General features: G+C 38.9%; 1 protein-coding gene across 7 annotated transcripts in view; it reads left to right on the top strand.

Moving 5' to 3' along the window:
• The window catches only part of LOC126195834 (START domain-containing protein 10-like), a 131,553-nt gene that overhangs the window by 91,462 nt on the left and 18,942 nt on the right, over window positions 1-21,149 (top strand). For 6 of the 7 annotated variants that reach the window (XM_049934510.1, XM_049934512.1, XM_049934513.1 and 3 more), the window contains exons 5-6: window positions 11,448-11,572; window positions 13,028-13,150. In XM_049934510.1, the coding sequence (XP_049790467.1) occupies window positions 11,448-11,572; window positions 13,028-13,150 (248 nt within the window). Of the gene's footprint in view, window positions 1-11,447; window positions 11,573-13,027; window positions 13,151-13,432; window positions 13,475-21,149 lie in introns of all 7 variants that reach the window. The other variant, XM_049934515.1, reaches the window with a different exon arrangement.

Here is a 21,149-nt window from a genome sequence, read left to right as displayed (position 1 = left end):
TGCATCTGAGTCTGTTGCAGGGATATGAGCCATGAAGCAACAGGTTGAGACCAGGAGTGGAGTAGGGATGAACAAGGATATTGCACATGTTGGGTGGACCATGGAATACCACTGTCAGATGGTTGGGGAGGATATTTCTTATTCCATGATGAGAGTGAATCAAAACCCCTGTAGAGAATGAGTTTTAGTTGCTCCAGTCCTGGATAATATTGGGGTCTTGAGAGGAGTGCTCCTTTGTGGCTGGACTATGGTTGTGTGGGGTGATATTAGGTGACTGGTGATATAAGGTGTGCGAGATCAGTTTCTGGACAAAGTTGGGTGGATAATCTCAGTCTGTGAAGGCCTCAGTGAGACCCGTGGTATATTTGGAGAGGGCTTGCTCATCACTACAGATACAACCACCATGGTTGGTTAAGCCGTGTGTAAGGGACTTCCTGTGTGAAGTGGGTGGCAGCTGTTGAAGTGGGCGATAGGATGCCCTAACCCTTGGTCCAGATCATGTAGATTTCATCGATGGATATGAACCAGGTTAAATATTTGGGATTTTTGGTGGTTAGAAAGAATTTCTCTAGATGTTCCATGAATAGGATAGTACTGCATGGTGCCATTGCGGCCATTACTTTTTACAGAGACGTTTCTACTAGGCTTCTCTTTACATTGTTTTTAGAGCTAAAATCTGATTCCATATTTAGTTTTTGCAGTCATTCCACCCATAAAAAGTAGTACTTAATGTGATCCCAGTAAACAACCAACACCCAGTTATTTGTGCTCACACTCGATTGTTTACACCAGTTACCTGCACCTTGGCATAGCCACATGCCCACATGACCTGAGCTTGTCAGAACATGATTTCCACAGGTGGCGTGGCATCAGTTTTGTCATAATTAGAGGGTAGCTAATTAATGATTAATGGTCTCAAAGTTTACAGAAGTTAAATAATCTGTTAACATTTCCTAAAATTAACTTAATAGTTAATCCATTACTCAAAAAGTTAAATTTGCTAATTAATGATTTACGGATTAATGCTCTTGTGCCCAGCTGTTGTGGACTCTTCTTATCTTCTAAACATAAAATTACATTAACTTATAAAAGCTGCAAAGTGAAGACTAGTCATCATCGTTCCCTCACGTAAGAATGACTTGTCACAATGTCATTGTACTGAGTGTTTGAAAATGAATATCAGGGATGTATGGCTTTGAAGTATTTACTGTGTTCAACTTACAATTATAAATAATACATCAAATGAAAGAGCAACTCAGACAGTTTTTCTTACAAGTACTCACAGTGATCACCATTCATCACACGGCACATGTTGATTCAGTAAGCATGTTCTTCCTAAACCGTGGTCAATATTTCTGGAGTAATTGTCACAACTGTTTCAATCCTCTGGACCTGCTGGTTGCGGAGGCACATACACATGGCCCTTTATGAACCCCCAAATGTAAAATCACATGGAATCATATCAGATCAATGTGGAGAGCATGTGGCACAAGCTCTGTCATCTACCCCTGCAGTCAGTCCAGCAGTTGGGTACATCGTCGTTTAATCAGTCATACACTAATCAAACAGTGGAAAATCCAGGATGGAATGTAACAATATTATGAAAAGGAAACTTGCTACTCACCATATACCAGAGATGCAGAGTCACAGACAGGCTCAACAAAAAGATTGTCACAGATAAAGCTTTCGGCCCATAAGGCCTTCGTTAAAAATAAAACACACACACACACACGGCTGCAGTCTCAGGCAACTGTAGCCACTGCTTGAGACTGCACTCGTGTGTGTGTGTGTGTGTGTGTGTGTGTGTGTGTGTGTGCGCGAACGGGCGTGCGCGCGCGTGTCATCTATTTTTGACAAAGGCCTTTTGGGCCAAAAGCTTTATTTGTGACAGACTTTTTGTTGTGCCTGTCTGTGACTCTGCATCTCCGCTATGTGGTGAGTAGCAACTTTGCTTTTCATAATATTGTTACGATCACATACTAAGTTATGCCAGTGAGGCGGCACACCATTCTGCTACTATATAAAGTTCTGTGGTTCAGCTTCTTCCGATTGAGGAAAAAGCCTTAGTTGTAGTGTATCAAGATAAGAAACATCAGTTAAAGTTGCTTCACCAAAAATGAAAGGCACATAAACTTTCTCCTGGGATATGGCACAAAAAAACATTCAATTTAGGGGACTTCTGTAACAATTGTACTATCTTGTGGGGATTTTCTGAACCCCAGATGCTCATATTATGTGTGTTCACATTTCAACTAATGTGAAATGTTGATGCAGCACTGACGATGACATGATTCACGGTGCAGCAACCTTCTGTTTACAAAATCGACATTTAAACTGTAGTCTGTAGGCTTTAGAGCATGAAAACAAAACTGTTTGAGATGCTCTTTCATTTGATGTACTATTTAAAATTGTAAGTTGAATGTACGAAATGCTACAAAGCCTTAAAACGCCAATATTCATTTTGAAACACCCGTTAGTTACTTATACATACATATCTAGCTCTATTTCTTTCATCAAGTAACTGCCTTTATATTGTGGTAACTCATGTGATACTGGGCATTAAAATGCGGTCATTGGGAATTTTTTGTGACAGTATAGGAAAAGTTTTATTGATTTCATATTTGCTGAATTCCAGTTTTTGATCAACATTAATCAAAAATAAGTCACTTCTTCACTGGCTGTTTGAAAATCATGGGAATGAATGAGAGATTCTCAGGGCACTTGGATTGGGCAGATATGCCACGATTAGGCTCTCTGGGGAATTGGCTTAACAGTTAATTGTTTGTATGTCATCTGTGCAAGCGAGCAGTGCCTGGCGAATGATTGACAGTTATTGCTGGTTGAATGGCCTGTTCCCTTTGTGCAGACCGAGAGGATTAGCACTATGGTCTACAGACAAAGGCTAGGTAATTGCACTATGAGGCATCAGTTCTCTAACTGGATTTTAGTTTTGCATGCAGCTGAAATAGATGGATGGCATTCAAGAAGTCTGATTTGAACTAGATGACAGTGATCATGAGAATGACTTTTTGGCAACCGAGTCTGAACTCGGATTAGGTGAGAAATGGTTTCAGAAAAGAAATCAAAGTCAAATACTATTGAGAACAAGCATTAGAACAGAATAAAATCCAGCGAAAACTGGAATAGGAAGCAGAATAACATGAAATAGACTGAAGTCATTGTGGAACCAAATAAGCATCAAGTGTAAATGCAGACTAAGTGCTGTCTACCAAGTCTTGAGATGAAGTCCAAACACAAAGTCTCTTGAAAGAATCCTCACAAAGTCTGTCATCACTACCCCTTAAAGATCTCTCCATTCACTTGCTTGCCGGTTTTTAAGCCAGGTTTTTCCCCCTCTTGCAGTTCCAGAGTGCTAAAATTTTGTTGTCACATCTTCTCATTGGCTGATGATATATCCGTGACAGCAAGCAGACAATTCTTCCTTGGCATTTCTCCTCCTCTTGATTCCTCATTAGAGGGCACCAGCTTTCCAATGAAATTTGGCCAGAGTTTCAGCAAGCATTCTCACAGTTTTGCCTGGCTGGATAATGACGATGACATGGCATATTGCAAACAAGATTACCTCTTTGACGAGCGTATTATGTTTTTTTCACTGGTGGGCAGGTTTAGCGACCCCCCCCCCCCCCCCCCAAGTCAGATAGCCGGCTGGTGATGAGCCCTCTCTGTCAAACATAAACTCTTCACAGTAATGTCTCTCCACTGAGAAACAGTGCTGTTCTCCCCACATCTACTTTGCCCATTGCTCATGTTTCAATGAAGAAATTTCACAGACTGCCAAAGGGCACATACAGTAGCATATGATGGATCTGCACTGACTTTACGTATGAAAAGAAATGCTGTCTGTTATACATTGGTGTTTACATCAGCACGCAGTCTGCTACAGAGTGAAAAACTTCCTTCTGCAGTATAATACCAATCAAGTATACACATAATCAGTAATAAACAACAACACATAGTGACATGATGCAACGTCTTGCCCACTGTGGCATGGGTTCCTCGTCTTCAATTTCAACAAAATAGGTCTTAAAATTCTTCCTTAAATAATAGGAGAAAAAAACTAGAGAATGTGCATGAAGAAATATAAAATTCATAAAAATGAAGACCAGCCCCACCATATGGGGTGTGGTAGAGGGTACTATGTATCACTACTAGTCATTCTTCAAGTGTTCCACTTGCAAATAGAGCAAATGAAAAACAACTGTCTAATAAAAACCTCTGTACAAGCACTAATTTCGTGCAGCTTATCATCATGGTTCATCTGTGAAATGTACATTGGTGACTCGAGAGTCAGCATAGAAGGCAAGTTCTCTAAATTCCTGCAATAGCACCTTGTGAAAAGCGTGTCATTTTCCCTCCAGGGGCACCCATTTGAATTCACAAAGAATGTCCATAATACTTGCATGCTAATCGAACCTACTGGTAACAAGTCTAGTAGCATGCCTCTGAATTGTTTTGATGTCTTACTTCAATCTTAGGTGGTGGGAATCCCAAACACTGAAACAGTACTCAAGAATGTGTTGCAGTAGTTTTCTATACACTTTCTCAAAAGTCTCCCAATAAAACATAACTGAGAATTCATCTTCGCTGCTTCCAACCTGATGTGCTCATTCTATTTTGTATTGCTTTGCAACATTATGTCTAAAAATTCAGTCAATGTGACTGTGTCAAGCAGCACCCTACTAATGTTGTATTCAAATGTTACTGGATTATTTTTCTTGCTCATCCATATTAACTTACATTTTTCTACATTTAGGGCAAGCTGCCATACTGTCATCAGCACGCAGCTGTTAATTGCAGCGCACTCTGTCTATCAGATCATTTATGTTTAAAGAGAATAGGAGTGGTCCTATGACATTTCCCTGGGGCACTCCTGATGATATCCTTGTCACTGATGAACCTTGCCATTGAGGATAACATACTGGGTTCTGTTACTTAAGAACTCTTCGAGCCATTCACAAATCTGGGAATCTAAACCACATGTTCAGACCTTTGCCAACAGAACATCCAGATGGATGCTTTACCGTGGAAGCATCCTTCCCATCCTTCATCAAACGTAATGCCTTTTGCACAATGGATTTGCTACAATATGTTTGAAAGTATGGATAGTGTCCAAATCCAAGAGCTACAACTTGCTTGTGCAGTTTGGTGGAAAGAATTCTAATGATGCATTTAATAAATTTACCCTTTAAGAGGGTATAGGGTTAAATCTCCACAAATAGTAGAATTTTCCAGCTGCAGACTCTTATTTACTTAAAGGCTACGCAAATGTTTCTCAAGACCTTCTTAAGTCATCTACATTTTGTGACTGGCACTGTAGTTAGCAGGCAATATTTTCACATTTGTAAGATGTGTTTTTTGTTTGCCAATCAAAAAGAGCTTAATCTTTTTAAGATCCATCAGCTGAGAATGAAGATCTCTAGAGTGATAATACTCTAAGTCATCAGTCTCCAAATATTTTAGCCTAAGGCCCACACTGGCTCATCCACTATGTCCCAAGGGCCACGAAATAGCTGTGGTCTTAAGTTTTCTTGAGGCCTCGTACTCTACTACTAATTGGAACTCCTCGGTACAATTCAGAAATTTTCATAACGCTTACCACTGCTGCCAGTCTTTAAGAGCTGACACTGAGTTTCTGCATAAGAGCTGACACGGAGTGTCTCTGCAGTAGTGATTACGCAGCAAACTGCGTATTGTTCGACCATGAGGTGTGGCCTTAATTTTTCATACACATTTCTTCAAATAAATACCACTTGTGAAGGTCATTGTAATGCGCTTTCACAAAACCCTGTTACTTCATGCATCATTAAAACCACAAAAGTGGTCAGAACATAGTGCAAGCTTCTTACAATATCAGCATTATGGGATGTCTTCCCACTGCAACATTACTCGCCACACACTGACAACAGCGGTTACCTCTTCCTCCCCTGTGGCCACTGCTGGCACAACTCAAGAAAACTGCACAGACTGTAGTTCATGATACCAACATACTGTAGTGCTGAATTACATGCAGATTTTTGTATCAGTAACAGACGATGATTGAGATGCTTATGGCACAAGTAGCAGGGGTGGATTTCACTCTGCAACTACCATTGACACTTATAGGCATGTTTTCACCTCATTTCATTGCCACAGTGATAGACGATGCACATGCTGCACTTGATGTATTTTTATGACTACTTCCAACAATGCGGAATGTATAATAGTGACTTTTTGTGGTGAGTTAAGTGCAGCAGTACAGCATCATCTTGTGGGTAGTGGCAACATGTGCAATCTGAAAAGTGAAAACAGTAGGACTAGTTTGTTTTGTGACTACAATTTCTTTGTGAAAATGTAGTGTGTTTGACAGTGATAAACAGTGGGAATAGTGTGTTTTCTGACTGTAGTTCCTTCATGAAGATACAGTGCGTTTAACTGGGAGTATTTTATTTAATTAAAATTTTGTTTTTGTGGAGGGTTACAGCCTCATTGTATTTTGAGACTGAAAACTTGGTCAAGGTAGGCTGTATTATTGCTTTATTATCTATGTGATTGACCAATTTCAACCTTTGATCATTTTCAAGCACATATCTTAAGCTTCCAGCTTCATTTTACATTATATCATCTCCTGGCCACAAGTGCCAGCAATATACTATAATGTAATGCTGAAAATGCCTGAAGGTCAAAAATAGCCTATCCTAAATATCATAAAAAAGAAATATAGCCAACCAGGACAATGTTTTCATTCGTAATTAAAATTGCCTTAATATAAATCCCCCCCATGAACCATGGACCTTGCCATTGGTGGGGAGGCTTGCGTGCCTCAGTGATACAGATAGCCATACCATAGGTGCAACCACAGCGGAGGGGTACCTGTTGAGAGGACAGACAAACATGTGGTTCCTAAAGAGGGGCAGCAGCCTTTTCAGTAGTTGCAGGGGCAACAGTGTGGATGATTGACTGATCTGGCCTTGTAACACTAACCAAAACAGCCTTGCTGAGTTGGTACTGCGAACGGCTGAAAGCAAGGGGAAACTACAGCCATAATTTTTCCTGACGGCATGCAGTTGTACTGTATGGTAAATGAAGATGGCATCCTCTGGGGTAAAATATTCCGGAGGTAAAATAGTCCCCCATTCGGATCTCCGGGCGGGGACTACTCAAGAGGATGCCGTTATCAGGAAAAAAGAAAACTGGCGTTCTATGCATCGGAGCATGGAATGTCAGATCTCTTAATCGGGCAGGTAGGTAAGAAAATTTAAAAAGGGAAATGGATCAGTTAAAGTTAGATATAGTGGGAATTAGTGACGTTCGGTGGCAGGAGGAACAAGACTTTTGGTCAGGTGAATACAGGGTTATAAATACAAAATCAAATAGGGGTAATGCAGGAGTAGGTTTAATAATGAATAAAAAAAATAGGAGTGCGGGTAAGCTTACTTTCAGTGCTCTTCTTCTCAGTCCAGCTTGATAAGACTTCTCATTTTGCCCTTCTATCATATACAAACTTTATATGACACAGTGATTAGCATTGTACTACCTTTGTCCTCCTACTCTTCCTGTCACCTCCTTGTTATAGCCTAGTTGTCTCCCCTTGTCCTCAGAACAGGTGGGTCTGTCTTGTGCTGGCACGTGAGTGATCTTCCCCAGCCTACCCTTCTTTCCTTGTGCCCCATACCCTTGCACACAACAATGAAGGAAAAGACAGATAGCTACTCGCTGTAAAGAAGACACGTTAATTTGCAGACTGGCACAATTAAGACACCTACGTAAAGCATTTGGCCACAGCCTTAATAAAGACTGTAGCCAAAAGCTTTATGTAAGTGTCTTTTAATTGTGCCTGTCTTTAACTTAAAATGTCTTCTGTACGGTAAGCAACAGTCTGTCTTTTCCTACATTGTTGATACACGGAGTTTTGCTTGTGTCTGCTAGCCTTCTATGGACACTGAATAGTCAACAAAACTACTGCTACTAGTTTTATACATATGAGTACAAACCCTTGAAATCAATCATCTCCATGAAAAGGGGTATAAAAATATTACAGCCACAATCTTTATACAAAATTTTACAAAGAGTAGTATGTTAAAAAAAAAATCATATTTGTAACTACTGATGACTGAGGCATATTTTGTACTTTATTTTGTACTTGATTGGCAACCATGTAAGTGGCACCATTGCCATGGGAAATTCACATTTCTCATGCTGCTGTTGCACACAGCACGGCGTGGCAAGATCAGCAATAGCAGCCTTCAGTTCATACTTTTTCAGTCTCTCAGCAAAGTGTAATGTGAACAAACTCAGGGTGTTCCACATCTTATTGCAAGATCTCTGCAGTAAACCTGAAGAATTCTTCTGGTAATTTAATGAAGATGTAGGCATTTGGTGAGCTATGTGGGATGACGAGGGAACATGATGACCCATTACTTTTTGACATCTATAGTACCTGTGAATTGCCAGTTTTCCAAAATGTGATTTCTGGAAGATTATTATTACTCCATTGAAAATTTTACCATAAATCAGTTTTATGTTACTGAATGACTTACTGTATTTATCTCTCCTTACCACTCATGCCTAGAAATGATCCATTCAGTTCCTTGAATGTAACAGTCCACATGTTTTAGTTATGAATCCTGGCCTTGTAGTTGCCCAGTGTTTCGTTTCAAAAAAAAAAAAAAAAGGCTGTTCTTCCAATAAAGAGATTAGTCTTTCAAATCATGTCTAGGTCCATGATGATAAATCATGAAAAAAAAGGAAAGGCAAAGAAGAATGGAATGAATTGACTGAACTATGGACTGTTGTTGCCAGTAAGGTTTCTGTGCCATGCCTCAAAGAAGTGAAGGCACCAGCATTTACTAATTCATCCCCATGGCATGACAGCTGTCCACCACAGTGGGAGTACTCAGCAGTGCCACAGCTGCTGCCCTAAGCAGTGCCACTGATCATCTTGGGTAGATGTGCAAGCCATCATATAATTTTTCATAACTATAGCAGTGTGCGTGGTGCCATTCAGATAGCAGCTGGACAAGTCTGAAATCAGCCTTCATTGTCTGAGACTGTGCACAAGCATCAATTGTTTCACTCCCCTCAGATCACAGGTGCTTGTAAATGGGAAAACACTTAATGCTGCGGCAGGGAAGTGCGCTGTGATGTGATTAATAGTTGATTGTCCTTGAAAAGGAAAGATCAAGAAACAGCCCACCCTTCTTCTCTGCTGTAAGACAGTGGTTCAGCAAATCAACCCACAGACTACAAATGCCCAGCCAGGACCAAGAGCTTCAACTCAAGTCTTGGCTTAGTCTTTGTGACTAAGTCACTGAGAATATATTGGAAAAAGAAAGAAAAGAAAAGAAAGAACAAAGAGATTGAAGAACAGTAAGGATACTGAAAATTAGTAATTCTGTTTGCTACTGGTATAATTAGTGAAACCTTTTAGTTGTACAAGAAATTTTCTGTGTGTGTCATACTGTACAGCTTTTTTGTGTGTCGACAGCTTTTTTGTGTGTCGCTTATGGTTCCAAAATGGAATTGAATCTGGTATGAGCTGTCAATAATGTGGTCATGATCACTGTCAAATGTTACATAATTAACTTGAATCCTGTACTAGAGTATAATAAATCAAGTTAGCCATTAATTTGGAAACAGACTCTGTAACAAAGAAGCTTCTATTAAAATTTAGTAGGGCTGCACATGATCTTGGTTTGAGTAAAACATCTTTTTTTAAAATAAACTGTTCAGCTGTTAATGATCACCATCACCAGTCTGCTTTTTTCCTAGGCATCCAAAGATTTGTTTGATTACTATACACTATCTGATCAAAAGTATCCAGATACCTTTTAGCTGACAGTAATGTGTGTGTGTGTGTGTGTGTGTCCACCCTTTGCCTTTCTCACAGCCTGAACTCTGCTGGGGACACTTTCAGCGAGTTGGTTGAATTTCTGTGGATGGGTGGCAGCCCGTTCTTCCTCAAGAGCTGAAACCAGAGAAGGTAGTGATGTTGGGCACTGGGGTCTGGAGTGAAGTCAATATTATAACTCATCCCAAACATGCTCCCTTAGGTTCAGGTCAGTACTCTGGCCAGGCAAATCCATTTCAGGAATGTTATTTTGCCCCCAAACTATTACCTCACAGATGCTCTTTATGACAGGGTACATTGTCATGCTGATACAATCAATCGTCATCTCTGAACTGTTCCTCTACTGTATGCAAAACACAATGCTATAAAAAGTGTTCATATCTTTCCATATTTAGCATTTTCTGTAGCACAATAGTGATACCAAGGCCTAACCAGAAGATACATTCCCATACTGTAGCACCACCTGCCCCATACTTCACTGTTGGCAGTACTCATGATGACGGGTAACGTTCTCCAGACATTCACCAAACCCAAATATTTCCAACAGATTGCCACTGGATGCAGCATGATTAATCACTCCAAATCAGTCATTTCCTGTCATCCAGTGTCCAGTGGCATTGCTCTCTTCACAGTTTCAAGTGTCATTTAACACTGATTACAGAAATGTGTAGTTTATGAAGAGCTGCTCGACCATTGTAGCTCTCTGTCCAAACAGGTCTCGGAAGGCCCAACAGTACCGACTGACCACAGCTGAAGGCGTAACTGGATGCAGGCACAAAGTGTCACGTGGCCAGCACACAGCTCTCCCAGTCGTTGTCAGTTTTCATAACTGGCGCCACTTACTCGTCAGTTAAGTAACTTGTCAATTGGCGTCACAAGGGGTGAGTGCATCCTCTAACCAACAACTCTCAGCAGACCTGACTGGTCACCCATCCAAGTCCTAACCGAGCCCAACAGTGCTCGACTTCGGTGATCTGACGGGAACCGGTGTTACCCCTGCATCTAGGCTCTTGGCCAACCATTCTACCTGATTTGTTTTGACTCCCTATGTACAGTCATTATGGTAACTGGACAGCAGGTAGCACATTGGAACTCAAAACTGATTCCTTCTGCTGATTTTCTTTCCCCCAGCCACTCTCCAAGATGCTCAGTGGTCTGTGTCCATCAGTACATGAGGTCTGTCTGGTCTTGGCTTAGTTGTGTTTGTTGTTTTGGTTGCACTTCACAATCACCAACAAATTACTTGCGCAGGTTTAGAAGGGTTGAAATGTCCCTGATGAATTTGTTACTCAGGTGACATCCAATGACAAATCAATGTTCGAAGTCACTGAGTGCTCTTGACTGACCCACTCTGCTGTTACTGCATCTCTACTGACAACAACTGTGAAAAAATGTGTGTTCTGTTTTAATAGTGTTTTAGTAGGAAACAGTTTGTAGCATTAAAGTGGTCTGTCACAGGCATGATATGAGTGCAAACAAAAGAAGTAAACCTCTCAGATTTATTCATCATCATGTACACAAGTGGTTAAAGACATTGCATAATTTTTTCACCCTGTTATTAATTTAATTTGTTAAAAGTAACAGAGGATTGATGTTGTAGGTTTCTTAATCCGTCCATCACCTGAGGGTGCCGGCAGTATGCTAGGTTACGTTTCTCAGACTGATCCTCATGGTACACTTCCTCCGTGGCTGGTCAACAAGTGCACACAAATTCTGGCACCTAAAGTAAGTGATAGCTGGTATGAATTGTTTGAATTGAAACCATCTGTATGTTTGTGCTACTAAAAGTTAATGTTTTCACATGACTGATTACTGCACTGAATGCATTTCAGTATAGTTCTTTTCTTTCTCATTGTATTAAATTTTTCAATGTCTGTTTTGCCATAGATACATTATTTTGTAATTAAATTATCATCAGCCATGTGCTGTGCCAATTTTCAAACAGATTCAACATGCCATCAACTGTGAATCATATTTGGGAAGCAAAGTAATGTTATAATAGTTAAATATTGATTTGCATCATCAGTTTCACAATTGAGGAATAATAGTCAGGCCTGTACCAGCTACACAATTGAAGATATCATAAGGCCTTCATCACTGAGAATGCACTTGACAACTGTGTGAAGGTCCTTTCACCTTTTAATGGGAATGACTGCAGCTGTATGAAACTTTATATGTAGAAATTAATACAAAGCTTGGAGACTTGATTGGGAAAGAGGGTATATAAATGCAGGGGCATGAACAATACATACTCTCTCATTTTGAGCTCCATACATTTCATTACTTTTTTAAACATACCATGTATACCCTTCCAGCATCATGTAACAGTCAAATGACCAATCTTGCATTATTCTATTGTTATAGAAAGCTTAATCTAAATTTTGAGGTGATTCTTTACTACTGTTATGCCTGGAATATTTAATTTCTAATGGATGAAATATAAAAAATTACTATCTATTACAAACTGAAAGTCTCTAAGCATTTAGGTGGTGCCAAATTTTTTGTCACCTGCATCATCCCATCTGTTTCACACATTATTACTGCTCCATGCTAGTATTTATGTCATTACATTCTTCCTGGTGAAGTACACATTAAAACTGCAGTCGATGTTCTTTCATTATTTAATGTTTTTGTAAAGTTTGATTAACGTCGATGTAGAATTATCAGACAGTGACTCCCAGTGATACAAACTTGGATTTATTTTGCTAATTACTTCTACTACTACTACTACTACTACTACTACTACTGTCATCATCATCATCATCATCATCATCATCATCATCACAAAGGTAGGACACTATTCTAAAGTACATTACTTTTATAAAGCATGATGTGAAACAGTTGAGTAATTATTAACATCTGTAAGTAACATAATTTTTGTAAAATGATGAATCAATGCCATGTATTAATTTTTCTGGAAAAATGCCTCAAACTAGAACACAGTACATAATTCAAAAAGGAAGATATTTAATTTGTGAAAGGTTAATATTTAGTGACCATCAGAAGATATCGTCCTAGGCTCAAAAATCAACCTGTTGGTAGAAATAAATCAAACTGACCACAGAATAATTATATGCTGATGTTCTATATATTCCAGTGTAAGAACGAGAAAAATGTATTTTGAAATAAGATATAAAATATTATTCCGTTCATAAATATTCATTTCTTTGTAACCTGCAGATGGTTAAAAAATTATACAAAGCATCAAGAGCTTATGCTGACTGGAAGAAACTCAATAATCCAAATTTTAAACCATGGCATTTTCCAGAGCAGATTACAAGTCCAAGAATTTCAATTCAGGATGTAAGTAGATTTATAATTAATTTTTGTTTTGGAGTTACTGTTCACAGTAAAAAATAAAAACAAAAAATGTAACTAATTGTCATTGGTCAATAGTGACTTACAGTTTCATTGTGGATGCAACATTTGAAACGCAGATAAAAAGTGTACAAGCAACTTACCAACTCAACAACTGCAAAGTAGTGATCAGCTTCATGACAGCATATTTAGTTAACTGTAGATTAATTTCAGCAAAAAAGTCTTCTTTTTATATACTTATTGTAATACATACCCTCTCTCTTCCAGTCGATGCCTCTACTTTGATGATAATTACTATTTAGTGATCAGGCAAGTAATACCACTGACTGTGAATATTACCAATTGTTGTTTTTTCTCATTTGCATTTCAAAAATTTTTCTTCATTGCTGCCTTTGTGATGCACTCTCCTGTGCTTCACCATTATTTCTTTCAATGTTGCCCAAGAAGGAAGAACTTGTGATTTCAAAAGCAATGTAGGGTATTTCACAGTTCTAGTGTTTAAAGAGGGAAATAATATTTCACATAGAAACTTATTTCTGGAAACAGTGCATTTCCATGTTAACAAGAAAAACACATCAGTGCAGGGTCTTAACCCATGCATTAATATTGTTATTTGTGTTGTTGATAAGTGCAAAATCATGTTGATTTAAGAATGCCATGCTCATTTCACAAATTGTGTCTGCATGGTAAGTTCTGATGCACTTTGTTAAAACTTCCTTTTGTGTTGAGGATCTTTACTGCTGCACTCACAACCCAAATGACTGTAGGGGAGTATTTTGAACAATATGTCCCAAGTAGCACCACAAAATAAAGTGTACTAAGGGGTCAGTTGTGGAGACATTGGCAACTAAGTGTGTGGTTACTGAGACCTATCTACCTTCCTCCATACAGTGTAGCAGAATAGCCAAGGAAGTAAACTACAAACTGGACTGGTATTAAGCAGAGAAAAATCATGTGATAATATCGTGCAAGCACTTAATGTGGATAGTCTACCATACAAGGGAGCTATGTATGAAACATAAGAATCGGACACCTTTCCCCATGCTTTTTCTAATGTAAAAACTGACTGTATCCGGACATACTGGCAAGTTCCTATGTAAAAGTGAATCTACTGAATTCCCTCTACAACAACGTATGTAACTGTGAAATGCCTTGCAGATCCACTGTAGTTTTTTGGGTGTGTTCGCTGATTTTACAGTGGACTTTGCACATCAGTATTGAGCTAGGATTCACTCCCCCTCCTTCAACTTTTGCCATGTTTGCATTTGAAGTATAGTTTTTTTTTTTTTTTTTTTTAATTTTTATGTAAAGCTTATTGGCAGTAGAACAGTGTGCAACTGTAAAAGAAGGGTGTGAATATAACTTGTAGATATTTTATTTGTATAAACATTATCTTTACAGTGGTGGCACTAGTCATTATATTTTCTTTGATAAATATAGTGGTAAGGATATTTAGTTCCATTGTGCAACATAAGGGAAGTATATGCTATTGTGCAGGCTTTTCTAGCAATGTCCATTCTTATTGCATGATTCACTTGCAAACAAATAACATTATGCACCGTATCACAAACCTCTTTCATCATTTTCATTGTAGTTGCTTGTACATGTACTAGATCTGTTTTGTATTTACTAAAACAACCTGTGCTTCATGCAATACTTTAGACATTTAGTTTGTGTAAAAATTTCCATTTGGCAGTAATTACAGAGTTTTGACTTCTGCCATTTGTATTTTGTAATGTATCCAGTTCATTATTAAAATATGTTGTTGCATCTGATACTTGATTCTACATAAGCAAATGTCCCAAACTATCTTAATGAATATACATCCTATTTCATAAGAATTTCCACTGAAAACTCCTAAAATTCCTGAGCAGTTTGTTTGAAATATCTTTTGAATTATTTTCTGCTAACTAATTTTAACTTCAAAGTTAGCTCTTTCTTCTAATAATAAAGCTAACCCTTAGTAACTAAATAGTTAGTTTGTCTACATCTGCATTTGCACAGCAAAGCATACCTTGTACTGTAGCTAATCATTCCCTTTTGTGTTCCACTTGCAAATGGAGTGAGGGAAAAATGACTTTCTGTGTGCTTATGTATGATCCCCGATTCCTGCCATCTTGTCTTTGCGGTCCTTAGGCAAGTTGTGTGTTGGGTGGCTGTAGAATCATTCTGCAGTCTGTTGCAAAGCCAGTTGTTTAAGCTTTCTCAATAGTCTTCTGCGAAAAGATCATCATCTTCCCTCCAGGGATTCCCATTTGTGTTAACATAGCATTGCCATAATACTTGCATGTTGATTAAACCTGCTGGTAACTAATCTAGCAGCATGAGTCTGAATTTCGTCATTCTTCCTTTAATCCAATCTCAAGGCAGTGGCGGATACACATATGCGCCGCTCCCCCTTGCAGGGCCGCCCGCATTGCCACCTGCGCCACCCCCGCCAGCCAGCCCGCACACTATTTGTTTGTTTGTTTCTTTCGTCAGTCGACTCGACTGAATCGAGTTATCGAGTAGTTGTACTTTCCTGTGTATCATGCACGTCCATGTCATCATATTTTATGTATTTCTGTCTGGCACACAGATAACTAACACATACCTACGATAAAAGTTATGTCCATTCTAGTGATCTCGATACGTAATTCTGTCTGGCAGTTGCTCGAGAAAAGTCACAAATATTCTACTGTTTTCTTGTACTGAGAACCTTCTATACGTAGTGTTATAAATACGGACTATTCACCAAATAGGAAAGTATTTTACGTTCAGAAGCAGAAATATTAAGACTGAAGAATGACTAAGTAAAAAGTCCTAGTTGTAACATGTGCAAGTGAGAAGATTAGTCAAGAGAGAGAGTGATCAGTTGATTGTGAAGTATTAATAATAGTAATTCACAGTAATTTCCCAGCAAAAATATTATTACAACATTTGTAATTATCCTAAAAACGCATTGTTACCATACAGGCCCTCTATCGAATGCACTAGAAAGGAACAGAATCGACAATAAAAGTTCCTTACACATAAATTGCCGCATGACGTCATCATTGGAAACTTGCCCTTATATTATACATCGTAAAGTACATATTGGCTTGTCGGTTCCACAGTAGGCATTTATTCACACTCCATAAAAGTCGGATGTGAACATTCTGGCAGCGAATGTTCTCGAAACAACTGAGCCCATATATAAAGGAAGCAGAGACGCTACCAGGTAGTCAATTTTAAAGCTGCAATTGTTGTAGTATCTTGGAAGTGATAAAAATTGAGCAACTGCAATTATTAGCTATTACAACGGACTTCAGTAAGTGTTGCGTTTAGTGATATTAGAAATACGCAGAGTGTAACTGTGTGTGTTTTAGTGCTAAGTGTACTAGTGTTGCACTTTTCAGTGCTAATAAAGTGTTTATTCAAGAATAATTGGAATCTAATCTACCTACATCATAACAAAATAATAAAATGTATCGTTACATAATAAGAAAAAGAAGAGTAGAAACATCTGAAGATTCCAGTCGCCATTCAGCTGCAAAAACACCAACAGATGTACAGGCAGAGCCCACCACTTTGTTGAAACTTCTACAACAAAGTTCATCGATTGATTCCTTTAATCCCATTGATATTGGCAGTTATTTGGATATATTATCATCAGGAAATATTAGTGATGATATAAAACACAAGCTTCTCACAGCTCCAAAGAAACCTGAAAATGGTTATATCTTCCCTACTTCCGAGCACAAGAAGAGGGGATGGATTGAATGCAGACAAGTGCATGATAGCCGGCCGGAGTGGCCGTGCGGTTCTTGGCACTGCAGTCTGGAACCGAGCAAACGCTATGGTCGCAGGTTCGAATCCTGCCTCGGGCATGGATGTGTGTGATGTGCTTAGGTTAGTTAGGTTTCATTAGTTCTAAGTTCTAGGCGACTGATGACCTCAGAAGTTAAGTCGTATAGTGCTCAGAGCCATTTGAACCAAGTGCACGATAATCACTTTGAACAGTATCCATGGCTGGTGTTCTCACAAGTTAAAAAGGGACTTCTTTGCATTAACTGTTCAGTTTTTTGTGACTAATAAAGTGGTTGGAAGAAAGAAATCCATTATCATCAAGAAGCTTGAGACTGAACCACTAACAAAGTTTGCCAAACTTACTGGTAAAGATGGTGACCTTGAGACCCACTCTCAGCTTGTGACAATTTTCACCTTCTTTGTTTCTTTGTTGTCCTCGGTATCGACGTACTGTGTTGCTGCACTGGCTCAGTAATGGGTTGTGGATTCCAACACTGACTACTGTAAATAATGTAGCCGACAGGTGCATAGTTGCGTTTCGCAGTACTTTAATTTCACTGTCCACAACCCCCTAATAATACAGTTATATGTGGCCAATGCACGATTGTTCTAACTTCCCATAAGGCAAACATCCACGTACTGCTACAATAGTTTACTGTTGAACATCTACGAGCAGTAGAAACATAACCACATAATTCCCAGTTCTTTCGGAATAATCAGATACATATGGAGCAGACACTGTCATTGCTTTAACACACGGCATATTGGTGTAACACTTATTTCACAGCTAAGTTGATGCATTGTTGTTGCTCTACCAACACAGTTTCTTCGTCTGAAACACGGCCATGGACTGACTGTCTCATGACCAAAAACCGGACCTTTATATATCATCACAATAGTAGGCCCTGAAGCTACACATTTTTCGATGTTTAATTTTCAGAAATTACAATTAAAACTTAACTCATTAAATTAACTGAATACATTGAAAATTGGTTCTTTTTAACAGTTTCTTCTACTGCAAGAGTTAGGCCAAATTATTTGTTTAAATCACGAAATTAACAAATATCATTGTGTAAATGATACTTTTGACAAAACTCGTAATTACTTTGAAATTAATTAAGGACTGACTTTGCTAACATGTTTTTGAATATAGCCAAATAGATACTTTAAGATTACTAGTATTTCATCTTCCAAATGTTTATGATTAGTTCAGAATTTATATTTGTTTTACGTCAACAGTAGAATTTAAATTACAAAACAATTACTGATTTCACCCTATAACAAAAGATACTAACTAGGAATAGTCAAAATAAATTAGAAAATCAATTATATACGTAAAACTAAGCACAAAATTACATCTGGTGTTATACGAGGTGCATTCAAGTTCTAAGGCCTCTGATTTTTTTTCTAATTAACTACTCACCCGAAATCGATGAAACTGGCGTTACTTCTCGACGTAATCGCCCTGCAGACGTACACATTTTTCACAACGCTGACGCCATGATTCCATGGCAGCGGCGAAGGCTTCTTTAGGAGTCTGTTTTGACCACTGGAAAATCGCAGAGGCAATAGCAGCACGGCTGGTGAATGTGCGGCCACAGAGAGTGTCTTTCATTGTTGGAAAAAGCCAAAAGTCACTAGGAGCCAGGTCAGGCGAGTAGGGAGCATGAGGAATCACTTCAAAGTTGTTATCACGAAGAAACTGTTGCATAACGTTAGCTCGATGTGCGGGTGTGTTGTCTTGGTGAAACAGCACACGTGCAGCCCTTCCCAGACGTTTTTGTTGCAGTGCAGGAAGTAATTTGTTCTTCAAAACATTTTTGTAAGATGCACCTGTTACCGTAGTGCCCTTTGGAACACAATGGGTAAGGATTACGCCCTCGCTGTCCCAGAACATGAACACCATCATTTTTTCAGCACTGGCGGTTACCCACAGAAATGCCAACTCTGGAGGCGATCTGTTCAACAGTCATTCGGCGATCCCCCAAAACAATTCTCTACACTTTCTCGATCATGTCGTCAGACCAGCTTGTGCGAGCCTGAGGTTGTTTCGGTTTGTTGTCACACGATGTTCTGCTTTCGTTAAACTGTCGCACCCACGAACGCACTTTCGACACATCCATAACTCCATCACCACATGTCTCCTTCAACTGTCGATGAATTTCAATTGGTTTCACACCACGCAAATTCAGAAAACGAATGATTGCACGCTGTTCAAGTAAGGAAAAGGTCGCCATTTTAAGTATTTAAAACAGTTCTCATTCTTGCCGCTGGCAGTAAAATTCCATCTGTCGTACGGTGCTGCCATCTCTGGCACATATTGACAATGAACGCGGCCTCATTTTAAAACAATGCGCATGTTTCTATCTCTTTCCAGTCCGGAGAAAAAAAATCGGAGGCCTTAGAACTTGAATGTACCTCGTATTCTTTAAGACTAAGGGCCAACTTTTCTCTTTTGTGAAAATGCATATTCTATTCATGTATGTTAATGGTAATTAGTTAAAAGTGAAAAAACGAATTTTAAGGAGGCAGACGGCAAAACAAGGGGGGGAAGTAAAAATTATCCCAGCTTGTTTCGTCACAAGTTCAAGTACCACATTGAAGCATCAACAGATACAAAATTATTTTTGGTGACAAGAGACAATCATGAACTTGAGGTCGTAAATCAATTGTCAATACAGGGAATGGAAAGCATTAGGGAAAACAGAGACCCCGGAGAATTGCAACTAAAACATCACCTTGAGACCACTAAAGCGAATGCCAGTTACATAAGTAAAACAACGTGTAACGAACTTACTCCATGTTGTGAAACAGTGATGTTATCAAGAATACTGGAGGAAATCGAAGATTCTCATTATTACAGCATAATCTTCAATGAGACTACGGACATAGCGTACATCGCCCAACTGAGTTTATCTGCAAGGTATGTTGGTGATGACGGCAAATTACACGAAAGATTTTTGAGTTTTGTTGACATCCATAAAGACAATGATTGTAGTGGAAACATTGACGATGAACGTCAAAAGAGTCAAGATGAAGAATTTAGTGATACTGATGACGTATTAGCTACTACAATTGTAAGGAGAATGGAAAGCCTTTCTCTGTCACTGGAGAACTGTGTGGGTATAAGCTGTGATGGTTGCTCAGTTAATATGTCAGAATTGAAAGGAGCTGTGGCTACAATAAAAAAGAAAGCTATCAGCATCCAAGTAGCACAGTGTCAAAGTCATCGGCTCAACCTCGCTGTCTCTCGCAGTTGCAAAGTTACAAGTGTGAGAAACTCGTTTGGTACTATTGAAGAAGTAGTGTCATTCTTTACAGCATCTAGCAAGCAACATTGAAGAGTCACCTAAAACAACTTGCTGCAGTCACTTTGTCAAATGAGATGGGTTGAGCGACATAATGCTATTATTCAGTTCGCAGCTGATCTCAGAACAGTTTGCAAAGTTCTTAAAGAAATACAGTGTTGGAGGGATAGAACAAGGGCTACTAAAGCCAATATTCTCCTTCGAGCTCTCTCTAGTTGTGCATTTATTATCACTCTGTTTAAACTGAGTGACATTATGAGCATAACATATCCAGTCAGCAAAATCTTAAAAGACCCTAGCATGGACATCGTGATGAGAGCTAAATCTGATCGCCACTTTGCTCGTATTGTTGAAGAGGCGAAGGCATTTATGGAAGAGTTAGATGTGGAGATAAGTGTTCCTTGTACAGGCAGACAAAGACACAGGGAAAACTGCAGTCATAATGATGATGCTAAGACATATTGGAAAAGAACTGTTTTTATTCCAACACGGAACCACGTTACGGCTGACATGAGAGAACAGTTTGGTGAAGAAAATATTAATCATTTAAAATTGAACACAACTACTGAAACATGACTGTAATAATCTGGCACATAAACTGAACTACCATTCTTCGAAGAAGAATCACTGTTTGTGATTAAAAAGAGACTAATGGGGGAGATTCTTCAATACAAGCAAACGAGCATAAACGCCCTTAATGGTCGTGATTCCGTAATGCAACATTGTGTGTTTGTCCTAGATCTGACTATCCTACTTTGCACACACTGTACAAAATATATGCTTGTCTACCTGCATCTATTGCTACAATAGAAAGAAGTTTTTCAACATTGTGACATACAAAGACATGGCTGAGATCAACAGTGGAGGAGGATCGACTTAATGGCTTAGCTCTGTTGAACACTGACCCT

Source organism: Schistocerca nitens, chromosome 7 (genome assembly GCF_023898315.1).
Source record: "Schistocerca nitens isolate TAMUIC-IGC-003100 chromosome 7, iqSchNite1.1, whole genome shotgun sequence".
Lineage (NCBI taxonomy): Eukaryota > Metazoa > Arthropoda > Insecta > Orthoptera > Acrididae > Schistocerca > Schistocerca nitens.
The sequence above is the reverse complement of the archived record's forward strand: the minus strand, read 5'-3'. Positions and strand labels throughout refer to the sequence as shown.